The following is a 15179-nucleotide window of genomic DNA, read 5'->3' as shown; positions in this document are numbered from 1 at the left end:
GTATTTTTTTACGTTATCTTTATAACTGTTGAAATTTATTTTATTAGAACAATTTGACACATAAAAAAAACTACATACCAATGCGCATCATATACTAGATTATTTTTTATTTTTTATTTCTGAGAAAAAAAATTCATTCAATTTAATAACAAATTATTTTTATTATATTATATGTACGACGTACATCAAATTTGAAAAAAGGTGACTGCGGTTAAATTCCTGAGTCGATTTCCAGTAGTTTGAGTACCCACATAAATATATTCAGAGTAGTTTTTTTATTAACGATATATATGATTAATTAATAATGTTAATGAATTACGATGATTTGGTCTGAGTATTAGGTTGTGGGTATTTGTTCGACGAGAAATTTTATCAACTACTCAAGTATGAAATTCAGAAATTAAAAAAAAAAAAAAAAAAAAATTTTGAAAAATTTGGTTTTTTGGATTAAATAAAAAAGTATGACTAGAATTGAACTTGTGAGTTGATTTCCTCTCATTTGAATACCCACATGCCTATTTTTTGAAAAAGATGAAAATCGCCATTTCAATTAATTAATTATATTAATGATTAATTGACTATGTCGTAATATATCGATGTGGGTACTCATTGAACGGGAAATTTTGCCAACATTACAAATATCACACGGAAAAATAAAAAAAAAATATTTTCGAAATTTTTTTTTTTCAAAAGTTATGGGGGAGAATAAAATTATCTTGAAAGTAATGAATAAAAAATTTATTTATTTAGTATACACATAATTTATTTGAGTAAAGAATTACACGAAATTTTTAGAATTTTCAAATCCTTGATTAACGTGACCGTTTTCTATTGAATTATTTTGCGGTTCATCTTGTAATTTATTTATATCATTATTATGATTATCAGAATGAGATGCACTTGTTTTATCACCGAGTATTAATTTCTCAAGAACTAAAAATGGCGACTCGAATAAGAGACTGAAAATAAATCCGCCGATAATGCAGATCAGCAAATCGCTAAAAAATGTATCCAGCTAAACAATAAATAAATAAAGGCGTAAAAAAATGGTAATTCTTGTAATTAATAAAAAAAAATGAATTATGGCGTTACCATTTGGTAGTCGCTAAAATAAGACGGCACTCTTGCGGAACTTGCTTTAATTGTTTGAACAACGTAATGGATTAAGTATATCGAGTACGATATTCTGCTGAATGGTAGATAAATTGGTAATGACAGAAACTTTGATAGAACACCTAGGTAATGAAAAAAATTATAATTGTCATTATTTATTTATATATTGAAGGGAAATTATTAAAATGAGGAATCGATTTTGGGAATATTGAAGATTTCGGCCTGAGATATAGTTTAAAGGAGGAAATAATAAATGATTTTTGTAGGAAATTTTAAGCGCTTCAAGAAAGGTCTGATTGACTTTTTTGAAATTTTTGATAGTTTGGTAGATATTTTGAATTCGACCCAGATTTTGAAACTTTTCATTCTTAATTTTTTTGATCATTATGAATGTATATAAGCTTCTAGATCTTTCAGTATTAATTTGGGAAAAAAGTTATCAGGAAGTTTTTTGTAGGAAATTTTAAGGGCTTCAAGAAAGGTCTGATTGACTTTTTCAAAATTTTTGATAGTGTGGTAGATATTTTAAATTTTAGACAATCCAAATTTTTGAAACTTTTCATTATTTATTTTTTTGATCATTATGAATATATATAAGCTTCTAGATCTTTGAGTATTAATTTGGGAAAAAAGTTATCAGCAAGTTTTTTGTAGGAAATTTTAAGGGCTTCAAGAAAGGTCTGATTGACTTTCTCGAAATTTTCAATAGTGTGGTAGATATTTTGAATTTGAGATAAACCAAATTTTTAAAACTTTTCATTATTGATTTTTTTGATCATCATGAATATATATAAGCTTCTAAATCTTTGAGTATTGATCTGGGAAAAAATTTATCAGAAAGTTTTTTGTAGCAAATTTCTGGGGCTACAAAAAAGGTCTCATTAATTTTCATGATATTTTCAATATTCCTCCGGATATTTTGATTTTTTTTAAACTACAACAAAAGCGGCTTTTTTCTTAATCACGCATTTTTTTATAGGTACCATATAAATGTACCAAATATTACCTCCATGGCCCATAGTTGAGACGTAAATAATCCAACAGACTCCAAATGCCCAAACATGTCTCGCAATACCGGCATTGAATGTTTCCCAATAAATATTCCATTCGTACTTTTCACTCTGATAAATCCGATAGGTAAAAAATGAGTATGCAAAGGCAACGATTGCTAGAAACCACCCTAATTTTATGATACTCTATAAAAAAAAAGTTGATAAATAATTTACTCGCAAAAAATGAATAATTTAATTTGTTCAAAATAATTACTTTTGGTAGAAAATTGCGATTTGATGACAAATAGTAGCCGAGTAATATTCCCAGTAGCCATGGGCCGGCTCTTGTATAAGTGACGATGTAAAAATACAACATCATATCTTGCGTTTTACTCAAACTTCAAAATAAAAATTAATTATTAAATAAAATTTTCTTATTTTTATTGCTGCCTATTTGAGCATGTAAAGATAATTTACTTACTCTGAAGTCGGTGTCAGCGCTACAGTAAATTTATTAATACCCACAATAACCGCTGGTGTAATAATCGAGGCAATAATGGCAGAATATAAAATAAATAATCCAATTTTCGGTTTTTTGTAAAGTGGATAGATAATTAATGGTGACAGCCAGAATAATTGCATGTCAACTGCGAGGTACCATGTGTGTCCCAAGCACGCCTGAAAAAAAATTAAGAGTTTGCTGCATGAGCCATTGGCTCGCGCTGCCAACGTTGGACGTGGCAGCTTCGTTTAGGAACAATAAGATGTCAAATTATTATTTCAATCGACGGATATCTTAAGAATGCACAAAAGTATGCAGTGGGACTATTTTGCTTCATGGGCCTATGGTGCATGCTGCCAACACTGGGTCTTAAAGCCTCATTTTCATAAATCTGGACTTCAAGTAGTTACTTTAATCTTTTAGTGTCGTAAAAATAGTAAAAGAAAAGTTTATCTTCCAGTTTGCTGCACGAGCCTATGGCACATGCTGCCATCATTGAGCCTAGTAGTCTCATTTTTACTTATACCGCCTTGAAATTACTATTAGAGGCTTTCAATATCAGTAAAGTGACAAAAAAAGACGTTTAGCGTCGAGTTTCTTGCTCAAGCCAAAGGCTTGTGCTGCCAACGTACCCCACAGCTGTTTTACTTCCATTCATTTGGGTTTTAAATAACTATTTAAGTAACCTAAGATCCTAAAAATACTAAAAAAAGGGCTGATCGCTCATTTAGCTGCATAAGCCTATGGCGCATGCTGCTATGACTAGGCCTAGTAGTCTTATTTTTCTAAATTTGGACTGAAAATGGTTATTTGAGGATTGTTATTTCGTAAAAATGTTAAGAAAAATACTCTGCGGTCAGTTCGCTGCACGAGCCTACGGCCGGTGCTGCCAGCAGCTGTCTTATTCTTTTGAAATCGAAGTAAAAAAATTATTTTTATAAATTTCACTTACTGGACCGTCTTTGTAAACATAATTGTGGACATAGAGTAACATAGGCCACCAATTTTTTTTACAATATCCACTTTGTGCGTTCATGGTCGCATCCCACAATGCACCTGACCCCATACTTGGTAGTAAATAAGTCACTATTAAAAATAGTGCCATGAACGCTGGCGTTAATCTACAAATAATGTTACTTAGACATTAATTTGCTATTTGACAATTAATTTAATTTTTTTTACCTTATGTACCGATGGATATAGTAAAGGAAAATATTAAATTTTCTACCTTTTGCCATTTCTTTTATAAATAAATAAGACGTCAAAAATCCACTCATTACGAAAAATGAATCTACTGCAAATGGCGCAATTAGAATGTACAAAGAATTCCATGAACGAAACCACTATTAAAAAAAAAATGACAAAATCATTAATCGGGATACTTTTTTTTTTTCGAAATCGGTTAAAATGGAAAATTGATAGTGCAGTTGAATTCTTAGGAAAATTTTCTCTTATTTGAGTACCCACATGGATGTATTACATTCAGTTCAAAATGGCCGTTTTTTGAGTAATTAATTAATGATTAATTAATGGCCAAAAATAACTTTACTTGAATGTATCGATGTGGGTACTCGTTTGACATGAAATTTTGTCAGCTCTCGGAATACACAATCCATTTTTATCTAAAAAATGTATACTAGCGAAAAATGGACTTTAATCAATTTTTTTCAGCAATATCGCAGTAGAATAATTTTATAAATTAAATTAATATTCTTACCGTCATGGCGTCAGCTATATTAACAACACTGCCAAGTAAATTCATCAGAAAAGAGTGTCCGAGGATAATCCAACTCATGCTGTAGAACCTTAGCCCTGTGATTACTGGCAAATTGTCTTTCGGTACTCGAGTGTTTAATATACGCTGGCCATTAACGATTAATGAAAATTTTGACAGTGTATTAAAGAAGTTAACATTATTAATATGATTAACTCTAATTAATAAGTCGCATAGTGTACATATCGTTAGAAATATTATTAATATTCCCAACACTCCTCTGGATAATTGAAAAAAAACATTTTATTAATAAATTAATCGGTTTATTGGTCAATTTAGAAATCATCTTATTAATAATAACTTCAAATTAATCGAAAGTATAGATATCAATTAATTGACTTCTCATTCATTCATTAATTACTTTATCAGTAACTGGATTAATCAACCAATGAACCGGTTAATCGATTAATTAACCAATTCCACTATTCATTAATTACTTCAATTGAATCTGAAGTTTAAATATCAATTGACTTCCTTGTAATTGATAACTTTATCAGTCACCGATTAAATTAACCAATTAACTGATTAATTGATTAATTGACCGATCACAATATTAATTAATAACTTTAATTCAATTAAAAACATAAACATCAATTAATTAACTCCTTATTAATTAATAAGATTATAAGTCACCGAATTAATTAACTAATAAATCGATTAATTAACAAATCATCTGATTAACTGATAACACCAACTGGATAAAAAAGCATAAATTTTTATCAATCAGCTTTTGAACTTATTAATGAAGTCTTCAGTCTCCGAATTCATTAATCGATTAACTGATTAATTGATTAATTTGCTAACTATCTTAAAATCTAATTAGTCAAATTGAATTGAAAGTATAAATACTTTTTGACCGGCTTCTAAATTAAACATTAACTTCATCAGTCACCAAATTAATTAACCAATCACCCAATTAATCGATTAATCAACAAATCATCTGATTAACTGATAACACCAACTGGATAAAAAAGCATAAATTTTTATTGATCAGATTTTGAACTAATTAATGAAGTCTTCAGTTTCTGAATTCATTAATCGATTACCTGATTAATCGATTAATTTGCTAACTATCTTATGATCTAATTAGTCAATTTGAATTGAAAGTATAAATACTTTTTGACCGGCTTCTAAATTAAACAATAACTTCATCAATCACCGATTTCATTAACCAATCAACCAATTAATCGATTTATCAACAAATCATCTGATTAATTGATAACCCTAACTGGATAAAAAAGCTTAAATTTCAATTAATCGGCTTTTGAACTAAATAATGAAGTCTTCAGTCACTGAATTCATTAATCGATTACCTGATTAATCGATTAATTTGCTAACTATCTTATGATTTAATTAGTCATTTTGAATTGAAAGTATAAATACTTTTTGACCGGCTTCTAAATTAAACAATAACTTCATCAATCACCGATTTCATTAACCAATCAACCAATTAATCGATTAATCAACAAATCATCTGATTAATTGATAACCCTAACTGGATAAAAAAGCTTAAATTTCAATTAATCGGCTTTTGAACTAAATAATGAAGTCTTCAGTCACTGAATTCATTAATCGATTAACTGATTAATCGATTCATTTGCTAACAATCTGATGATTCAATTAATCAAATTGAATTGAAAGTATAAATATTTATTGACCGGCTTCTAAATTAAACAATCAAATCATCAGTCACCGAATGCATTAACCAATTAATCGATTAATCAACAAATCATCTGATTAATAGATAACCCCAACTAGATAAAAAGCATAAATTTGAATGAATCGGCTCTTGAACTAACTAATGAAGTCTTCAGTCACTGAATTTATTAATCGATTAACTGATTAATCGATTTATTTTCTAACTATCTAATGACCCAATTAGTCAAATTGAATTGAAAGCATAAATATTTTTTGACCGGCTTCTAAATTAAACAATAACTTGATCAGTCACCGAATTTATTAACCAATCAACTGGTTAATCGATTAATTAACCAATTCCCTGATTAATTAACGGCTAAAACCGATTTAAAAACATAAATTAATTTACATTGTAATGATAGTACCCAGATTCCATGAATTATTATCTACAACCGAGCAAACAGCCGAGGTAACATTAATTTTATTGCCATTGAGAAAGTCCTCGAGAAAATCAAAGAGCATCTGCATTTTTTCGATAACCTGATCCTTATCACAAGCCGACGGTAAACAGACAGAGAGCGTCGGCGATAACGGAAGTGTAGTAGCATCTGATAAAGTAATTGCTGCGGTGTACATGCAATGACGTCCTCTTATTATCGTGTTATTTTTAGTCACATTTATTGCTATACACTGATCATACATTCCCAGATCCTTGAGATTTCCTCGGATTAATCCCGACGGTAGTTTCGAAGATGCGTCGAACACTAGTCAGTTAATTAAACTATTAATTCAGTATTTGGTTAATAAAATAAGTGATTTAATTGTTTTATTTTTACTTTCAAGTGCCCACTGCTCGAAATTTCTGAGTGCGCTCATGAATATTTGGACCTGGTCATCGCAATTCGGTGATACTGTCACATTTCTATTCAAATAATTATTCGTATTAATCCGGTGGAATTCACTTATGGGCTCAAGTTGGTTCCATATTTCACTGGCGATGATATTTTCACTGATTCGACATTCTGAGATATTTAATTTTATGGAAAAAATAATAATAATGATAGAGATAAAATAAAATTTACTGTCTGTACTTGACAACATTTTACACAAATATGATTATTTTTCTTGTTTATGATTGATTATAAATGAAACCGTGACTTGACGATTGTGTAAGTAGATAACGATCTCAGAGTTGCATTTTATAGATTATTTTTTATGCGATATTATTTTTATTATTAATAATTAACTAATTTAGTAATTAACGGAGTAATTACACCTAAAAAATAATCGGCATGCATGATCCATTTTTTCTTCCCTACAAATCCTATTAAATAATTTTTATGTAGCCGCACTATTTCTTCACTGGCCCTCGCAAACGTAAATAAAATTTCCAATGTCATCATTGGTCAAATAAATCAGAACTTTCTCGACTTCGTCGAATCCCAAATCACTAAAAATTGACCCAAAGCACTCACCGAACTTATTAACCAATCCCGGTCTTCTAACCCCCCTTCTATAGCAACTCATCAACCAGCAGTCGCAGAAAAGGAAGGGTATCTCAAATTTTTTTTCCTCCATAATTGTCTTAACTTCCGGTTTTCTGGACCAGGTCAGCAGTCTTCTGTCTTCCATTGCCAGCAAATCCCAACAACTGACACCGCCTACATAAGTTTTCTTAGCCCTCTCCAGTTCTGATTCGCATTCCCACTCAATCGAAGCCTTCTCGCGCGTGTCGCAGCCGTCTGTTAATTCGTCGTACCGACTGTGGGTAAAATATCCCGCAGATTTCATCAAAATCAGGTGGTCCCTCAACTCCCACTCCATTACATACGCACCGTCTTCATGAGAGTCATTGATCTCGATTATTTTCTCCAGCAGTGAGAGATAAAGTGGCTGGTTTGCGGGATAATTATAAAAATCACCTCCGTATTTTAACCAGATAGAGATAAAGTAGTAATTTTTGCACCGAATTGCTAAGTCGATACTAGTGACGCCTTGAGTTCTAAGCTCAAAATTTGCGCCACATTTGAGCAGCACGTCAACACTGGAATTCTTTTTATTTAAAATAGCCACGTGAAGTAATCTGACACCGCTAGCAGTTAATTCGTCGACATTTAAATTATAAATCCGGTGGGTTAGAATCTTTTCGACCACCAGAGGGCAATCATTCATCACAGCTTCGTAAATCAATTCTTTTCCATGCTCTAGATCTATTTCAGAATGACGATCTAATAATAAATCGACCATCGCACTATTTTTTCGGTGATCGGCGTAAAAAATCGGTAGCGAATAACTTTTGGAACGCGAGAGTACGTTCGCGAAATTTTGTAGCAGAATTTCAATGGTTTTGACTTCGTCGGCATTGACTGCAAAATGTAAGGGCGTGAATTTCTGATACGGAGACACGAAATTGACATCAGCGCCATTGTCGATCATAAACTGAACTACGGAGGCATTTTTAGTGTCGATCGCACGTACGAGAGCATTGTTAAGACACTGGGGGTCATTTTTATGAATTCCGTTAGTGAGGAACAGCTTGAGAATATTTAAGCTTCCTGTGTCTATCGCTACACAAAATGGCGACTCGTTGTAGGAGTTAATGGCGGCCATGGATGCGCTGTGACTCAGAAGTAGAGCTGCTGCGTGGTAGTTTCCGGTTTGAGATGCGATGTGCAGGGGAGTGTTCATACTCGAATCTCTGGCGTTGACATCGGCGGCCATTTTGAGTAACAGTTCGGTGGCAGGCTCGTTTGATGACAAAATGGCGGTGTGAAGGGGCGAGAAGCCATATTGGTCGAGATAAATTGATGCCTGGTTTGTGTAAGCGCCATTCTGGATCAGAAATAAGGTGACATCCTGATGGCCTTGGACTATCGATTCGTGTAACGCAGGTCCGGAGAACACTTGGGCGTTAAGGTCAACATAGCCGACTAAATGGCGGATTACGGTAAGTTCCGGTTAATTGCGGTAATTTACCGTAATTCGGATCTGCTAGGGCTTCCAATATGGAACTATTTTACACGGAAAGAATTTTTTGATAAAAATTACTCTGTAATTTCGAGTAATCCTGGGCCGTTGCAAAAAATTGGTATTTTACCCGGGAAAAAAAGATTTTATATGATCATATATAAACATATATGTTCATATACAATTTATATATGATCATATAAGAAATATATAAAAATTATATATGATTACATAAAAGCTTATATGATCTTATAAAGTTCTTATAAGAATTAATATACTCTCGTGAGGACTTTATAAAAATTGATATGACTTTATATAAAGTTATATATAACTTTATAAAAGTACTAGATAAAGTTTTATATGCTTATATATAATTATATATGATCATATAAAAGTTCATATGATCTTATGAAAATCTTATAAGAATTTATATAGTTTTATAAGGATTTTATAAAAATTGATGTGATTTTATATAAACCCGAGAAAAAGTTCTTATAGAATCATATATAAACATATGTGTTTATATATGATTATATGAAAGCTTACATAATCTTATAAAATTCTTATAAGGATTCATATGATCTTATAAGAATTTTATAACAATTGATGTGATTTTATATAAAGTTATATATAGCTTAATAACAATACCAGGCAAAGTTTCATATGCTTATATATAATCATATATGATCATATAAAAGCTCATAACGATCTTATAAAATTCTTATAAGAATTTATATAATTTTATAAGGATTTTATAATAGTTGATATGACTTTTTATAAAGTTATATATGAGTTTATAACGTTACCAGATAAAATGTTATACATTATATGCAGTCATATATGATTATATAAAAACTCATATGATCTTATAAAATTCTTACAATAATTCGTATAATCTTATAAAATTTTTATAAAATTCGATGTAACTTCATATAAAGTTATATATAACATTGTGAAATTACAAGAGCACGTTTTATATGATTATACATAATCATGTATGATCATATGAAATCTTATATGACCTTATAAAATTCTTCTACGAATTCAGATAATTAATGAAAATTGAGGTGATTTTATATGAATTTATAAATAAATTTGTATGAGTACAAAAGAGTTTAATACGGTTATATAAAATCATATATGATTATATAAAAGTTTATATAGTTTTATGATTCTTATATATAAATTTCTATGGTCTTATAAGCAGGTTATTTTAAAGAAATTTATAATTTTATATAAAACACTAATGTGATAAAATTTGATCATATTTGGTGCATTATTGATGTAGGATGTATCAATTTGATCATTTGATTTAAGTAATGCTATAGATTGTCAAATACTTATAAGGGTAAAGCAGACTAGGGAACCAGACGGCAATCAAGAGATCATCAAAGTTGAGCAGCATTGAGGCAGAACATTAGTTGGATGGGTGACCCCTTGGCAAAATAGCAGTTAACCGATAGATGTTTTTTTTTTTTTTTTTTTTTGTTCATGCATGATTATATATAATTATAATTATATATCATCAAATCCTGCCAATTTTGAGATCTAATCATATAAAATTTATTGTATATATGATTAGGTAAAATCATTTTTTACCGGGTATATCTAACTTTATATGATTATATAAGATTTTATATGATTATATAAGATTTTATAAAGTCATATAAGTTTTTATAGGACCAATTTCATTATAAAACTTTATATGATTTTATATGAGTCACTTTTATATGATTTATATATGATCATATAAGAACTTTTTTTCCCGGGTTTGTTTTAAATTTAATATTTTTTGTTTAAATATTAACGCAGCTAAACCATGTTTTACTCTACTACTGAGTAATTTTTTAAAAGTTTTATATTTAATCGATTATTGTGAATATCTCATCTTAATCTATTAATTTTTACTTAATGCGATTAATTTTTACTCCCCAATATACCATTCTTTTAAACCCATTAACTTTTTGATGAAAAACTGCCTATAACTCGAATAAATTTTCTTACCTATGGAAGTATTTTTTACTCTAAACTGCAGAGTAATATTTCAGTAGTCTCCGTTAATCTTCGGTTAATATCGGCTTCAATTAAATGTCTTTTATTTTGCTCGCGACAACTTACATGTTACGCACACATACGTAGGGTTAGAAAAAAAGACGATCTCTGTATCTCTCTATAACTTAATGTTTATTTAAAAAAAAAAAAAAATTTGTAAGGTACACGGAGAGAAATGAAGCTCAATATAAACGAAAAAATACTGTCTGATTTTCGATTTCTACTAGATCTGTTTAGAAAATCATAAATTATGATAATTTTTATGAAAAATTAGTAGAAAGTAACAGGTACGCAAAAAAAATTATAGAGTAGCATAATGATTTTTGAAGTCTTTGATTTTTAATAACCAACAAATATAAAATATGTTATGCTATGAAAGTAATATCAAAATAAATCTTGAACTTTTATAAATTGAAAGTAAAGTTTTGATAAACGTTTGCTATTAATTGAAATGTAAATAAAAATTATTATGTGCTATATATTATAGTTTTTTAATTATGGATTTGTAAATTTTTTATAATTTTGTATCAAAAATCCCTCGCAGATTTGAATCACGGTGGAAACACCGTGGAAGTGTAAACACCCCCGCATGAAAAAACTTTATATGTGAAAACATATATGATAGAATATATGAATATTATAATGTGATATATTGTACAATATATAAAATAATATTTATATTTTTGCCGTATTAATATATGATAATATATTGAAAAAAAATATATTGCTAGAATATATTATCAATATATTTATCAATATATGACTTTTTATGTATGTTTTACATATATATTTTAATATATCTTTTTTATATTGATATATTATATTGAAAGTAGTATATTAATTAATATATAGCATTTTTTAAATTTTTTATATATGTTTTCCAATATATTGCAAAATATATGGTTTCCAATATATCGTAAAATATATGGCACTTTTTTTACTTTTCTTAGGTTATTGCCAGTAAATATAAGGTCAATAAAAAGAAGGAGAAAAAATAATAAATTTGACTTTTTTTTGTGGAATTGTGTAGAAATTGAAAAAGTATATTGAAAAAATAAAATTTTCAATATATTGCGAAAAATATAAGTTTTAATATACTGGAAAAATATAATTCCAATATACCGCGAACCATATATTTAATCATATAAATTCTTTCATATATAATCAATTATATAGAGACCATATACCACTAATTATATGAGTCAAAATATATGGATATATATATCAAGTTTATTATATTATACTTATAAATTATATATATTAGAGTGTCTCAAAAAAATCGACTTTTTTTTTTTTCTTGAAGAACATTGAAAAATCGACAGAGTATCTCTAGACAAAGACCCTGTTAAAATATGAGACCTTAATATTAATATTTAAAGGTGGCGATTCACGATTTTCTATTTTCCATTTAAATAACATGGGAAAAAAAAAATTTTAATTTTGGAATTTTATACCTCGGCGATGGCTTATTGAACAGATAAGTTCAGAATATATTTTTCTAGGGAATTGAACGCTCTCCAAAAAAAGTCTCTTATCATTTTTTGATAAATCCATCTGTTCAAAAGTTATTGGACCTCGAAGTCAAGTTAGAGTAAATTTCGAGATCTTTTTACTTTTCCGGCGAAACTATCGGACTTATCATAAAATGTCATGAGATCTTTTTTGTAGACAATTTTATTTCCTACAAATTATCATTGATAAATTTTTTTCAAATTCTGCATTTTTTTCTAGTTATTTCCATTTTAATGCCAAGCTTCTAAAAAACTAGTGTTCTGATCGATTTTAAGAGCTTGGCATTAAAATGGAAGCAACTAGAAAACAATGTAGAATTTGAAAAAAATTTATCAATGATAATTTGTAGGAAATAAAATTGTCTACAAAAAAGATCTCATGACATTTTATGATAAGTCCGATAGTTTCGCCGGAAAAGTAAAAAGATCTCGAAATTTACTCTAACTTGACTTCGAGGTCCAATAACTTTTGAACAGATGGATTTATCAAAAAATGATAAGAGACTTTTTTTGGAGAGCGTTCAATTCCCTACAAAAATATATTCTGAACTTATCTGTTCAATAAGCCATCGCCGAGGTATAAAATTCCAAAATTAAAATTTTTTTTTTCCCATGTTATTTAAATGGAAAATAGAAAATCGTGAATCGCCACCTTTAAATATTAATATTAAGGTCTCATATTTTAACAGGGTCTTTGTCTAGAGATACTCTGTCGATTTTTCAATGTTCTTCAAGAAAAAAAAAAAAAGTCGATTTTTTTGAGACACTCTAATATATATACTATCCATATATGATAAGAATATATTGAGCATTATATGAGATAATATATATAGAAAAATACAAAACATTATATACAAGTAAATACATTATGATAAATATATAATCCAATATATGTAAAAAACATATATTTTTCAATATAGATATTTTTGCCGCTATATATTTATCACATATTCACCATATATTTTTTTATATACTTTTAACAATATATAGCTTTTCCATGCGGGCCGTGGATCCACCGTGGTTACACGGTGGGTTTGTTCCATTTCACCACCGGGTATACACAGTGTATCCACTGTGATTACGCAGTGTATCCAACGAGATTCCACGGTGGCTTGACCACTGTGTATACACGGTGTTTCCACTGTGATTACGCGGTGTATCCACCGAGATTCCACGGTGGCTTGACCACTGTGTATACACGGTGTTTCCACTGTGATTACGCGGTGTATCCACCGAGATTCCACGGTGGCTTGACCACTGTGTATACACGGTGTTTCCACTGTGATTACGCGGTGTATCCACCGTGATTCCACGGTGGCTTTATGTTATTTCACCACCGTGGTTCCACGCTGTATCCACCGCGTGATCACAGTGAAAACATCGTGTATACACGGTGGTAAAGCCACCGTGGAATCATGGTGGATACACCGCGTAATCACAGTGGTAAAATGGAACAAACCCACCGTTTTTCCACCGTGATTCAAATCTGCGAGGGATTAAATTCGTTACATTTTAAACTCCTGTGTAAAATTTTTTCTACGAAAAAATGGTTTATTTGTTTTATATTATATAAATTTTATAATTTTTGATCACACAAGAATTAATAAGAACTAAAAATAATAATTGCCACAATAGAATAACAAAATTTACAGATTTTGTCATGATATTTATATTATATTTACTTCAATTTTTGTTATTATTTACGGGGTATAAATTCTCGAACATTGATTCAATTGAAAATTCTAAAGCTAGCATAATAAAAATTCTTAAAATTTTAAAAGTTTTAGTTTTGTCAGTTGATAAGTTTCATTATATGATCAGTAGAAATTCTACTTTATCAGTAATGCTAAATTTCTCGTGCCAGCATAATAAAATTTGTGAAATTTAAACTGATATTTACTTAGTTGAGGAACAAGACTTCTAGAAAATCATTAAAGTTTAAAAAATTAATAACAGTCTTTACACCCATTTAATAAAATTTCATTGAAATACAGCTATTTATAATTTTTTGACAATAATTTTTGTTTGTCTTTGAGTAATTTTTACAACGGTGTTTAAACAAAATAATCTTTCGTTCTAAATGTTCGAATTTGTTTGATTATTTTTCTGATCAGTACTCCGCGGGAATTCATTCAAGAAGCATCTATTTTATTTAGCAAGTGTCAATTATTCAGTTGAGTTTTATGGGGTTGTGTGATTGTGAAAATCTTCATTCTTATTGATTTTAATATTATTATGCTTATGAGATTTGTTTGCATAACTATTTTTACGTTTGATAATAAATTACACATTTACGAATAAGAATAAATTATATTTTATTTTGTTTTTATAAAATAAAAAACTATTCGATGTATTATTGTATGTAATAAATGTAAACCGCATGGATTTTAATTTTATGGAAAATTAGATGTATTTTTATTTATTTTATATCATCCTTATAAATGTTTATTAAGTTAGATGAGTAGTTATAAGACTTTTTGTAAAATTTATAATATTAATATAATAATTTTAACGAGACCTTTCATTACTTTGTAAATTCAATATTGTACGAATCGTGAAATTAATTTTTGAAATATATTGTCAACTAATTACCAATACCAATGCTGCTAAAAAAATATAAAATAAAAAAT

At 29.1% G+C, this 15179-nt stretch overlaps 1 protein-coding gene across 1 annotated transcript; it reads right to left on the bottom strand.

Moving 5' to 3' along the window:
• Nucleotides 1-723: 723 nt before the first annotated feature.
• Nucleotides 724-7120, bottom strand: LOC130674826 (O-acyltransferase like protein-like). Its single transcript, XM_057480248.1, has 10 exons — nucleotides 6856-7120; nucleotides 6429-6783; nucleotides 4325-4601; nucleotides 3790-3950; nucleotides 3560-3728; nucleotides 2587-2783; nucleotides 2380-2503; nucleotides 2120-2309; nucleotides 1093-1235; nucleotides 724-1015 (listed from the first exon to the last, which is right to left on the bottom strand). Exons 1-10 carry the CDS (start codon nucleotides 7118-7120, stop codon nucleotides 779-781), a joined length of 2118 nt encoding a protein of 705 aa, XP_057336231.1. The 3' UTR covers nucleotides 724-778.
• Nucleotides 7121-15179: the final 8059 nt, after the last annotated feature.

The sequence above is a fragment of the Microplitis mediator genome, chromosome 9 (genome assembly GCF_029852145.1).
Source record: "Microplitis mediator isolate UGA2020A chromosome 9, iyMicMedi2.1, whole genome shotgun sequence".
In the NCBI taxonomy this organism is placed as follows: domain Eukaryota; kingdom Metazoa; phylum Arthropoda; class Insecta; order Hymenoptera; family Braconidae; genus Microplitis; species Microplitis mediator.
This window is presented reverse-complemented; position numbering and strand designations above follow the sequence as displayed.